The 12274-nt window shown below is 46.5% G+C and overlaps 1 protein-coding gene across 1 annotated transcript; it reads right to left on the minus strand.

The window, feature by feature from the left end:
* Positions 1 to 720: 720 nt before the first annotated feature.
* Positions 721 to 12274, minus strand: LOC142594810 (uncharacterized). The gene is made up of 12 exons (XM_075720429.1): positions 11988 to 12274; positions 10743 to 11140; positions 9807 to 9917; positions 9273 to 9401; positions 8422 to 8517; positions 6284 to 6392; positions 5988 to 6132; positions 5541 to 5590; positions 5284 to 5418; positions 4480 to 4591; positions 3531 to 3597; positions 721 to 939 (listed from the first exon to the last, which is right to left on the minus strand). Exons 1-12 carry the CDS (start codon positions 12272 to 12274, stop codon positions 848 to 850), a joined length of 1731 nt encoding a protein of 576 aa, XP_075576544.1. The 3' UTR covers positions 721 to 847.

Genomic DNA, 12274 nt, shown 5'->3' on the forward strand with positions numbered 1-12274 from the left:
AATTTTGCAGGAGAGAAGCATAAAGTGCAAAGGAGAATCCAGTGTGAGGGCAAGTTCTGCTAAATACGTGATCGTTCACTTCCCTCCGTTAGTAAAGATACATTGGAATGTGCGTTACAATCACACTTTATCAAAAAGCAGCGATAAGACTCTGTCTCTTAAAAAGTCTTTGCAGCAGACTTGGTGACCACGTTCCTTCCCCCACCCTTGCGACTGAACAAGCTACGCTACCCCAAATCACCACACAAGTACCATTTTTCTACTGGCACATCTAATAATTTTTAATTGCGTAGAAATTCCGCTTACAGGTACCAGCACAAAAGCAGTTCATTGCCAAAAGTACAGAAAACAAGGCCCACTTTCACAAGTGGAAGCATACCTAATTCAAACACAAACTCCAGCTAACAATATGAGCAATTTGAGTCTCTCGGACTGCCGCAGCTCCTTCTGAGGACAGCTCTTCCTCAAACCATCTCCATAAGGACCTGAATAAGAGCTTATGAAGCCCCGGTTGAATATATTCAAGTTACACTGAAGTACTGGAGAGCTCAGCCGTGGAGTCACATCCTGCTTAAATTCCCTCCAGGGCAGCATTTAGTGTATCTCACCAGTCTGCATGCAGTTATACAGAACAGAGACCACGAGCACAGACTTTCAACACAAACTTCATGCAGTCTCTCAGACCGGGGTGGGTGACTTCCAGTCAGACGCTGCAAAGACTGCCTTTGGAACAGACAACAAATTTTATTGCAAGGAAAGAAACCCAGATCATAACCTGGGACCTATGTCCCCAACAACCTCTGTCTTCTCTGGGCATTTTACATTAATCCTTTAAACTTTCAGTCTTTCAGTCAAACGTGATCCGAAAACTGCGCTCTTGCTCCTTGCGGCGGCTCTCGCAAACCTTTGTCACCTCTTCTACCTTCCTCTGCAGCACGGCTGTGGGAGAAACAAGCGATTAATCTTACAGTCACCCTAAAACACAACCCCGCACAGCTTAGCCTGCAGAAGGAGAAAGAAAAACATTTTCATGTTGACAGTCACTCAGACTTGACAGTGCACAACCAAGGAGGAAAACCCAACACAAAGCACTGCTAACCCTCCAAGGCAAAGGAGATTGTCTAAGAAGTATTCTGAGGCATTCAGGGACTGGCAGGCAGAATCGGAAGCGTCCTGGGACGCGCCGTTGACGCTGTTTGCCGTGCCAGCTTGTTGCATTTCAGGGCACTTCATCGCAGAGCAGAGCAAACCCTCCCTGAACAGGAACTGCAAGATGGTCTGCAGCTTGAGGAAAAGCAACTGCTCGGATTCTATAAACCAGTTTCCCCTACCCACCGCCTGCTAAACTTGCTTTGAATTACGCAGTTTACAGGCAAACCACACAATCTGTTACAAGTACATACGTATTTTCTTGCAGGGTATCACACAGCCATAACACGCCTTTAACTGTAAATACAGAAAAGACAGTGCAATCGCACAGAAGAGCTGCCGAGCACTTGCATCAACTTTAAATGCAGCAGGCGTTGCAATATACAAAAAAAATCCTGGCACAAGCTAAAGCAATTTCTAATATTGTTCCATGAAAGCTTATTTAGGAGCTATTCAACAGGGCTACGGCTTCATGTCAGCCTGCGGCTTGCAGATAGATGTTCCAGGTTAGGTTTTATTCCGTACAGCGCGCCAAACCCAGAATCTTCCAGTAACATATTAAGCAACACATTTCACTTTGTCACTTTTCAAAAATCCACCATGCAAAAATGATTATGGCATAAAATGGCAGTCTGCTTCACTGTCTCACAGACCGCTCCCGCTCAGCTCGGAATTCAGTTGTAACTACGAAACAGGAGGCTTCCTGGTTCTCTCAGGAAGAGGCAGGAGGTCAGAACAAGGCTCATGCCTTTCACCTCTGGAAGCAGCACCACCCTGCGTCCATGTCCAGCAAGTCCATCTAATTGTGGCAGTGTAGGTTAACAGTAATTTGAACAAAGTGCCACAGTTGCACGTCATTCTTTAACAAGTCAGACCAGTTAATAGCCACTGTCTATGAGTATGCCTACAAAAGATCACCGGCTGTTGTGAAGCAGTCCTGGAGGTGTTCCACAGGAAACAAAATTGACAACATCGCCTACAGCACAAATGTCCTAGTTCTGTTTTGTGTGGGGTTTTAAATTATTTTTTTCATACAAAAAGAATGTTAAGGAATGTGTCCTTCCCAGGCTTACTCAATTTACTAATGGCACAGGCTATGTGAAGGCTCACTTCAAAATTGCACCATTTTTCCACCATACCTCTTCAGTGCACACAGTAGCAGGAATTGTTCTCCTTGCTAAGAACCCCACAGAAACAGAGATACGCATTAACCTTTTTTAAAAACTGCAGTTTCTTAGGCTTCTTTCTTGTTTGAAGGCAAGCTGAAGCTGAACTGTTTCTTTAGATGCAGATTTCCCAGCAAAGAGAATGAATTGTTATTAACTGATAAGACAACTTCTTCGTTACTGAATGACAGAGGAAAAAATGGGTCTCCTTTCTAGGAAGATTTAAAGGAAACAGGTTGCTATTTTCACACACACTCTGTAAAGTTAGAATTCTGATGCCACAGGAGCTGCACCAGATTTCCCAATAAAGGCATGTTTGGAATGTGGAAGTTAGCATATCTGTTCTGGTAGAAAAAAACCAAATTAAATCCTGACCTAAGTCAATAATACTATTTAAACATTGATAGTAGTATGCCTGCTTTCACCCAAGAAGTACCCGAGGTGTGAGCTCTTTCACAGCAACTGCAAGCCAGACAGTGCAATTTGGTGCTGTTGAGAGGAGCACTGCTGTATTCTGCCATGCCCCCGCGCGGCTGCTAACATCAGTTAAAATCAAAACCGTGTAAAATTCTTGAATCCCTCACAAGGAGGCACTCCCTGTGAGAAAAGTTCCTTTTTTCTGTTTCTTTTTAGTACGGCACCATGGTATACTAGTTAAGGGCGAATCTAAGACAAGAAACAACAGTAACTACACTATCAAGTTATTGAGTGCATCATTTGCTCTGCAGTACATCTCAAGTTATTGCTGTTGTGAAATTTCCACACTATTACTCCAGAGTTATCGCACTTGCAGAATAAATGCATGCTGCTCAGTCTTACCTGGGTTTGGCTTTCCAGTTAAGGGGGGATGATGATAATTATACAGATTATACAGATGCACACATCCCCTCACCAATTTTCCTATTCCAAAGGGAAACCCCACAACGTTTTAGAAATTGAAATATTTAACCTTAGTTTGACAGAACAAAGCATAAGGTTTTCAAGTCCAGTGCCTTGCACTGATGCATTTCAAACAATCCTTTCTTTGTAAAACATGAGCAGTTGCTAGGAATTACTTCTCTGTGGCCTTTAATGCACATCAGAACTAAAGCACAGAAGCGACACTGTAATTGAAGGCAAACAGAAGAAGATTCCTCAGGGATGTTCAAGGAACCTTTGCACACATGCTACATGCTTTCTATTTACATTCCCAAAAAGCTGAAAGACAACTCTCACCTGAGTTCTGGTCGATCCACTGCAATGAATCCATGTGCGCATTCAAAATCTTACAGATCTGCTGAAGCTGAGTAGAAAGAGAAGGTGTAAGTTATTTCTTACACAACATAAAAAAGAAGAGCAGGAAAAGACAGCCTGCCTGTCCCTGCCTTTGGAACATAATGCAATCAAATTTCTCATATGTACAGCTCCATTAACTTAGCAGCCACTTTCCCAGGGAAGTCTGTGCAGCAACTGTGTTGCTTTGCTTCTCTTTACCATCAAGAAAACAGACTGGTTCACAGTATATCCCCGTGGCTTAGGCTTATTCCAGTTCACACCTAGGAACCACCACAATATTAATCACCTTAGGCTCGAGGTGGCAAAAGTAAAAAGGAATGGGGAAAAAAACTGAGTCTGCAATACTGAAGGGAAATTTTTACTGAAAAGCAGCTTCTCAGAAAAGCCACAAGGAGCATCAAGATCAATTTAACACATATCAGAAAGAGCTGGTAATTCACATTTGTTTTCACAAGGATACAAAAGTAGTATAAGGAAAATGAATCAGCAGCTACAGAGGGCATTCTGAACAAAATTTAGATTTGCTACAAGAAAGATGCAAGCAGTGGAGCAGATAGCCAGATCAACGACAAGAAACACCTCTGAAACAAGTTGTAATCTAGGCAAAAATTAGACAACAAGCAAATAACCAGAGCTCATAACAGAACGAGATACCTTGAAAACCACTAACAGAACTGCAGAGTTAAGTACATGAGGCAGGCTGGCTTGTGCTGTGTTATACTGCAACTTTTACCAGAAGAGAACCAACACAATGACAGAACAAAATACCCTTCCAAGGTTGAAACTACAAGCAGCACAGTATCCACAAGGGGACAAATGAAGAGTTAGAACTGTTTAAATAGCCTTCATCTCTTTACCAACGTTAAAAAAAAAAAAAGCTTGGATTTACCGGATCACTCGTGTCTGCTGGGCCTCTTGACATATTCAAGTGCTCGGTGATGTCCTTCAGATCTTGTGCCATACGCTTCAACTGAGCATCTATGTTTTCAGCCAGTTTATAGCTGCAAAACACATGGGAACCAAGGTCAGAATACTTAAAGGGAACTTCAGAAGACCTGCTCCCAGTCACACCAACAGCGGGCAATCAGAATTAGCTTCCACACCTTCCACCAAGGCTGGCAGATCCACGGGAACACCACCATGAGAGGCATTCTATCACACCGATGAAGCAGCTCCTAACCTCTTTCTCTCTTGACAGATACATGGAGACAGACAAGCAATAGTGTGGAGGGCTTTCTGGAAAGTTTTGTCAGAAATGAAGGAACCACCCAGTCCAGATTCTTCAAGATTTCTCTCTCTTGAACCAGACAAACACTTCTTTTAATTACCCTGCTACGATTCAACACTTAAGGCTTAACAAGGATGCTTGGGCCACACAGGGCCCAAGTGCATTTTGCTCTCATCACTTCTATCACTAAAGAATCACTAATTTTCAGAGACTATGGCAAAATTAGTAACCTTTCCCCAGACAGCTGATCAGACCAACATCCAAAGAGCTTTTCATGCTGATGCAAGGGCTTCCAGCCACAATTCCCCTCTTTCTAATGCATAAAATCTAGGTTGCCATGCATACACCAGGATTACATATTTGACAAAGGCTACTGATAGTTCAATTATCAGCTCTACTTCTTGCTCACTGATCATCACCACATTAGTCCACTCATCACATGTTCAAAGCACATTTTTGTCTTACGTCCTTTCCCGTTCTTCATCTGCATGCTGCAAGTAGATAGTCCCGCTCTGTTCCTTCACAGACTCCTCCAGAGGGGTCAACAAGTCTTCAAGCTCTTTCTGCTGTGACAGAATGAAGTCCAGTTCCTGATCCAGCCTGGAAAGAGAAAGTGTTAGCTACTCTGCTTTGACGTTATATACATTCTAGATCTGCCATACCACAATGCAAGAAGATGCAAAAAAGAAACAAAATCATCTCAAGTGTTCATAGTTTCGTACCTCTTCTGATCAAGCTTCACTTTCTCTACTTCTCTGTGTAATGAAGTAATCTGGAAATAGAAGACACTTAATTATACTACGAAGACTCAAAAGTCAACTCATAAAAGAAGAGTGGTGGAATTGAGAATGCCAGCACCATACGAATGTCTACTGGAAACAAGAAACAGTTACATAAAGATTTACAGACCAAAAATTGAATAACGGAGGTTTTTCTCCAAAAGCTCCACCCCAGGATAACTTGTTACCATAGTGTAAACTCACAGAACAGATTTCCAAGCTTCAATGCCTAAAGACCACACAGCGAGTATTTCACAAGCATCCGGATACAACTCACATCTATCTTCTTAAAAGTATGAAGTCATACTAGATGCCTTGATGCATCTGTAACACTTAAGACCTTTAAGGATCTAAGCAAGCAAAATCAGGTTACACTGCATGTCACCTTACCTTCTCTCCATTCTCTATCAGCGTCCGATCCCAGGCATTAACTTGCGTAGCTTGATGGAGAAAGTGTTTCTCTTGGTCTTCCAGTTCCAGGCTCCACTTGTTTATCAAACTCTCCAGCTGGGCATAAGTCATCACTGGAGGCGCGCTGAGAGGAAGCACGAGACAGCACAGAACACAAGATTCAAAACCAAAATATAAACATGACAACACTCATTTCCCCTTCCTCCACCAGATACCAGCATTAATACTGACTCTTGCCCCAATCAGGAAACAGTCAGTTATAACAAAATACTCACCTGGCTGTTGCTGTTGTGGTTATGGCAGCTGCAGAAGTCCCAGCTCCAATGGCACCAGTCGTAGTTAAAGGCTTAAGATTCAAAGGAAACCCAGAAGCAGAAGTAGTGCCTGAAAGAAGACATTTGAGTCAAGCAACTGAAGAGGACACATCTGCTATACATTCACCAGCCCTGGAAGAGTTCAAAACACAGGTAGATGTGGCACTATGGGACATGGTTTAGTGGTGTCCTGGTTTCGGCTGGGACAGAGTTCGTTTTATTCCTAGTAGCAGGCATAGTGCTGTGTTTTCGATTTAGTAGGAGAAGAATGTTGATAACACACTGATGTTTTAGTTGTTGCTAAGTACTGCTTATGCTAGTCAAGGACTTTTCAGCTTCCCATGCTCTGCCAGGTGCACAAGAAACTGGGAGGGGGCACAGCCAGAATAGTTGATCCAAACCGACCAAAGGGCTATTCCATACCATATGACGTCATGCTCAGTATAGAAACTGCTGGAGGTTGGCCAGGGAGCAGCGATCGCTGTATGCGTCGGCGGGTGGTGAGCAATTGCATTGTGCATCCCTTGCTTTGTATATTGTTATTATTATTATTATCGTCATCATCATTACTATTTTACTTTATTTCAATTATTCAACTGTTCTTATCTCAACCCAGGAGTGTTTCTCACTCCTACTCCTCCAATTCTCTCCTCCATCCCATCGGGGTAGGGGGAGTGAGCGAGCAGCTGCGTGGTGCTGAGTTGCTGGCTGGGGCTAAACCACCAGTGGACATGGTGGCGTTGGGTTGATGATTGGACTGATGATCTTGGAGGCCCTTTCCAATCTTAATGATTCCTAGTTTTTACTTTCATTATAAATAATCCAGCCACCAAGCCAGGAAACATGAAATTGCTACTCTACCCTTAATTGGTTTAGTGGTGGACTTGGTAATGTTAGGTTAATGGTTGGACTGGATGATCTTAAAGGTCTTTTCCAACCTAAACGGTTCTATGATTCTATGCTATCCAACAAAAGGAGAAGCAAGTCCAATATACACTTCTAAGCGCAGTGCTGTATGAGCTCAAATAGGTCCCTTTGAAGGGACAAAAAGCAAATCCCATGTCTGTCAAGAAGGGAACAAACACATCTTGGCACAAAAGTAGTGGACTGTAAATGCACGACTCCTAGTTCTAGTAAAACGAAGAATTGGCAGCCTGCAGTATTTCTTTGAATAACGCCTGCACTTAACCTGGGCATTACTCAAAGAAACACAGCATTAGCCCACACAGCCCTCACAATCTCCTCCTGTTTCTAATACTAGACATAGTAACTACCAGCACACCCAGCTCCCCTCCTGCATCTTTGCAGGAGATGAGATTCCTGTGTGTTCACAAAGCTAAAAGCATCTATCAAATGGTACTGTCAGACACTCACGCGGCCCTTCTAGGCACCGAGCTCAAATTCTTCACAGTCACTCCAGAAACAAGCTTTAGAAAGGCCCTGAAAGCTGAGTAGCACCCATGTTATCACACTGAAAACTGACCGGTAACCGCATCCAGAAAACTACGCTCAGTCCTCAATCTGAACACTGTGCAGCAGCAAATTCCGCTGCAGGCGTTCACGTGAGGGTTGCCACTTAAATACAGCGCTTATCTCTGCATTTTTGGGAAGAAACGTTAATGAAATCCAATACTTTGAAACTCGTAATATGGAAGAAACAGATCAATGGGGCAGAACTGGAACAGAAAACATCTCTCCCTAACACTCCCCACAAGCCTTTGGCCTCTCCCTTCCCCCATCGGCACATCTCTCCCTCACCTCTTAGAGCAATTCTGCACCTACACAGGCAGGCTAGAGAAGGAGCAGCTCAGCTACTTACTTCACTTGCTCCAGGCTAGAACATCAAAGCCTACGGGCCTTCCTTCACCCAAAGCCCCTGTGCTGTGGACAGCCTCTCAGAAGTCATAAGTAACTGTGCATTTGGGGAGATGGGAAAGGAGGCTCAGAGAGAGAAATACTGTGTTATTTTCAGTTACTGGAGGGCATCAGCAATCAGAATTGCTCTGCTGCTACACCAGCGTGGCTCTTTGCAGAGCACTGAAGAGAGCCCTGAAATCAGGCTTCCTTCTCTTCAGCTACTTTCAGCATCCAGTTCTTACTAGTGGCAGTGCTTGTTGCGGCGGCTGTTGTTCCAGGAACTTTTAGTGAAAACCCAAGCGGTCCGAGAGTGGCTGTCCCAGTGGAAGGGGCACCAACTGTAAACAGAAGACAACATAAAGAGATTGCGTAACCCATTAAACACAGTGCCCCTTTGAAAAGCTCCACCCTGCCTGCCTACCCATCTCCATCTGGTCTTTATTTGTAATATACCAGGACCACTGTTTAGGTGAAGCACCATCCAGACACAACATGAAAAAAGGCAGGCTGAAGCTATAAAATAGCCAGAATGCCCTGCAATTCTTCCAGGAAACTTTATCAACCCAGGCACCAAGCTACTGTCACTTCTCTTTACCTGCTTTGAGTTATCTAACATTTAACTGCTATCAAACGCTAAAATAAGCAAAGGGTACTGGACGCTGGCAGGCTAAACGCAGGAGTCAAAGGCACACGTAACCAGACGCCCTAACGCAAGAGTCAAAGGCACACGTAACCAGACTCGAGGCACTGGCGTCTGGAAGACAGCGGCTAAAACAGCACTGGAAAGCTCAGTTGTGGCGATACTACCCAGACAGGGAAACAAAAAATTCACATACAGCTAAAACTGCCCCGTGCTGCCTGCCCACTCTGAATCTAAAGCACCCTTTGGTTTGAACAAAACCCTCCATGCCTCACCAATGAAGGCAGTTTGCCAGAAGTCACAAAGACAGACGGGTGGCAGACAGCGAGAAGAGCTGGCCTTTCCAATTCTCCCATATTACCCCAGCATCTGCACCTCTGCTACTGACGGGTAGTACCAACCATGCTGCTCGTTTATTCCCGCAATGGACAAAAGCTGTATATTGTGACTTACGCGAGAGGCCCGTGGTGGTAGACGACGCCGGTGCTGAAGAACTCGCTACAGATGCAAACAACGTAGGCCCCGTTGAACTGAGAATGGAGGTTGTGGTGGTAGAGGCAGTTGTAGCAGCTGTGGACGTTACTACAAACAGAAGAAGCACAGATCTTCTACAGTCACGCTGAGAACGCGATACAAATTTGCCTGTCTACGCCGGTCTTTTTAAGGATGTCAGAAATTTAAACTATTTTTCCTCTTATTCTACCTCAACTCTCTCTCTTTTCCAATGTACCCTTTAAACCTGCAGCTCCCTTCCACTACGCTCCAGCAAGAAGTACACAACAGAATTTGGCACGGGGGACGTAATACAAAACACAGGATACTAACTTCAGTGGCTGTACGAACTGTCACAGATTACTGATGCCACTGCAAATTCACAGTGACAAACGCTTCTAGCCCATTTCCAGACTCCAGTTCAGAAAACTGTTCCCAGAAGGAAGAGCAGATTCACAGAGTCTTGAGTAATTATTTCCTACAATCACATCCTACCTCCGAGTTTGCTTCCAAAGGACAGAGCGGGTCCCTGGCTGGTGCTAGTGGTCAGCGTTGCCGTGGGTGCACTAGTGGCTGCCGTTGAAGTCAATGACCCAAAGTTTAGACCTGGAACAAGTGGCATAAGGAAAAGCAAAAGACAAACCTTTTACTACAGAGACACTGTACTTTCTGCTGATCACAGCCATAGTCGAGTTACAAGCAATAGGAGTACAAGAACACACATTAATAGTCAATGTCACAAATACTCTGGGTTACCCAGGAAATGAACTAGGGCTAACAAGCTCATTACGTAAAATACTGTCAGGAACGATCCTAGCACAGATGAGCACCACCCTCATCCCAGAGCTCATGACCTTCCCTCCGAGGCCCGCACCGTCACCAACAAGTAAATCAAAAGCTGCAAAATGAACTTTTGCCACACTCCGCATGACCGGGCAGCTTCCTGCCGTCAAGGAGGTGAACAGTGGCTTGGCGCCGTGGGCGTATCCTGCAGCAGCCCCTCCCCACCGCTCCGAGCCCTCTCTCTCTGCACCAGCAAACCTGCCAAAAACATTTTAAAAGTGTTTCAAACACAGCTGGCGCTTCCGCACACACTGGCAAAATTATTTCAGCCGTGCTCTCCAAACCAAAAGGCTAAACGGCAATTGTTACTCATAGAATCATGGAATCATTTAGGTTGGAAAAGACCTTTAAGATCATCCAGTCCAACCATTAACCTAACATTACCACGTTCACACTAAACCAACTAAGGGTGGAGTTCATCACTGAAGACCCTGGATAAGCAGATCAGAAAAAACACCGATGCCAGCCACCCGCTTCATTTCAGACCGGCAGAAGCAGGAGGCTGCGGAACCTCCACACCATCCCCTCTTGTCCTCCCTGCTGACAGGCTTCCTGACTACAGCTGCCATTTCAAGCCCAGGCGCTCACCTGCGGACTGCCCCCCGAGGCTGAAGGGGGTTGTGGACTGCGTTGCAGCTCCTGCGGTGGCAGCAGTGGTGGCAGCAGCTGCGGCTGCTGTTCCAAAGGTCAGCCCTGCGGGCGCTGCTTGCGGAGCTGCGGTGCCAATGTTGAAGCTGGCTGTTCCGGCCTGAGTTGTGGTACCACTGGAAAAAGTAAACCCTCCGGTTGTCCCCGACTGAGCGGTGGTGGCGGCGGTGGTCGCGGTCGCGGTCGTGCCAGCAGATCCAAACACAAAGCCAGAAGGGGCTGCTGCTTGACTTGAGGGCACGCTGGTTGGTACAGAGCTACCAAATCCAAAGGCCCCTGCGATGCCAGTAGCTTGAGTTGCAGTGCTGCCTCCAAAGTTTAATTTTGGTGCGTTTGCCCTAGAGAAGACAAGAAAAGAAGCCAATCTATTTTGACACGTACATCCAGTCAAGCACGGAGCCGGCTTTCTTACAGACCTTTTGCTGGCAGCAGAAAACACCTCTCAAAAGGACGTGAACTTGACCAGCTTTATGCTTCGATTTTCACAAGGACTGTACTGCAACTCCTGTCACCTGCAACCCTCTGTTAAGTCCCATCGTACTGACTCCCCCTTCATAACCCCCACCCATCCAGGCACCTGAAGACCTTCATGGCAGCGTCAGTGAAGTTGCTCATTCTCCCACCTCCTGAGCACCCGTTTCACTTCCTCTACAGAAGACTATTTTTTTCAACTAACTTTTACCGCTAGCCCCCTTTTACCACTGCTTCTGTCCGGCAGGCTTCGACAACAGCAGTTCTGAACAATCACCCCAAAGCTTACAGCCTTTCCCAAGGACACAACGGTCCCCCTCGGCTGAAGAAACTTTCCGAGCGCTCCCATTCGGATCAGAAACGACAAGACGTTTTACGCCCGCACGCAACGTTTTACCGTTTCTTCATGCGAGCGTCTATACGCCAATTACAGACGGACGCGTGGAACACCTTATTCTTAACACCCATCCGAAAAAGGCGGCCCTGACAAAGAACAGGTCTCACTGAACGCTCTTCCGAACGCGCTACGGCGCCGTGGGAATTCTAAGGCACAAGAGCAACAGGCTCGCTCCCTCGAGAATCACTCGCCAAGCGCTCCCAACGCGACGAGCAGGGAGGGCATCGTCCACCCGTGCTCCCCACGGGCCAGGGCCGCTCGACAAAGCCGACGCCCCCACCCCGACCCCGGCACCGGCCGACCCCCGCGCCTCTCACCCCAGCGGGAACACGTTCGCTGCCGGAGCCGCCGTGGCCGCGGCCGTGGCCGGCGTCCCGAAGCTGAAGCTGGCGGGCTGCGCGGCAGCGCCCGGCGTGCTGAAGGAGAAGAGCCCGGCGGGCTGGCTGCTGGCAGCCGTCTGGGCCGCGCTCCCGAAGCTGAAGCCCCCGGAGGCGGCAGGCGTGGAGAAGGAGAAGCCGCTCGTGGCCGTTGTGGCGGCCGTCTTCGGCGTGCCGAACGTGAAGCCGCCTCCCGCCGCGCCCGACCCGAGGTTGAACTGGTTCAT

The sequence above is a fragment of the Pelecanus crispus genome, chromosome 13 (genome assembly GCF_030463565.1).
Source record: "Pelecanus crispus isolate bPelCri1 chromosome 13, bPelCri1.pri, whole genome shotgun sequence".
NCBI lineage: Eukaryota > Metazoa > Chordata > Aves > Pelecaniformes > Pelecanidae > Pelecanus > Pelecanus crispus.

Coding starts and splice junctions, on each gene's coding strand:
- LOC142594810 (XM_075720429.1), bottom strand. CDS start 12,274: ATGAACCAGTTCAACCTCGGGTCGGGCGCGGCGGGAGGCGGCTTCACG. Junction 11,141..11,987: donor GCGAACGTGTTCCCGCTGGG/GTGAGAGGCGCG, acceptor TGTCTTCTCTAG/GGCAAACGCACCAAAATTAA. Junction 5,591..5,987: donor TGATAGAGAATGGAGAGAAG/GTAAGGTGACAT, acceptor TTCTATTTCCAG/ATTACTTCATTACACAGAGA.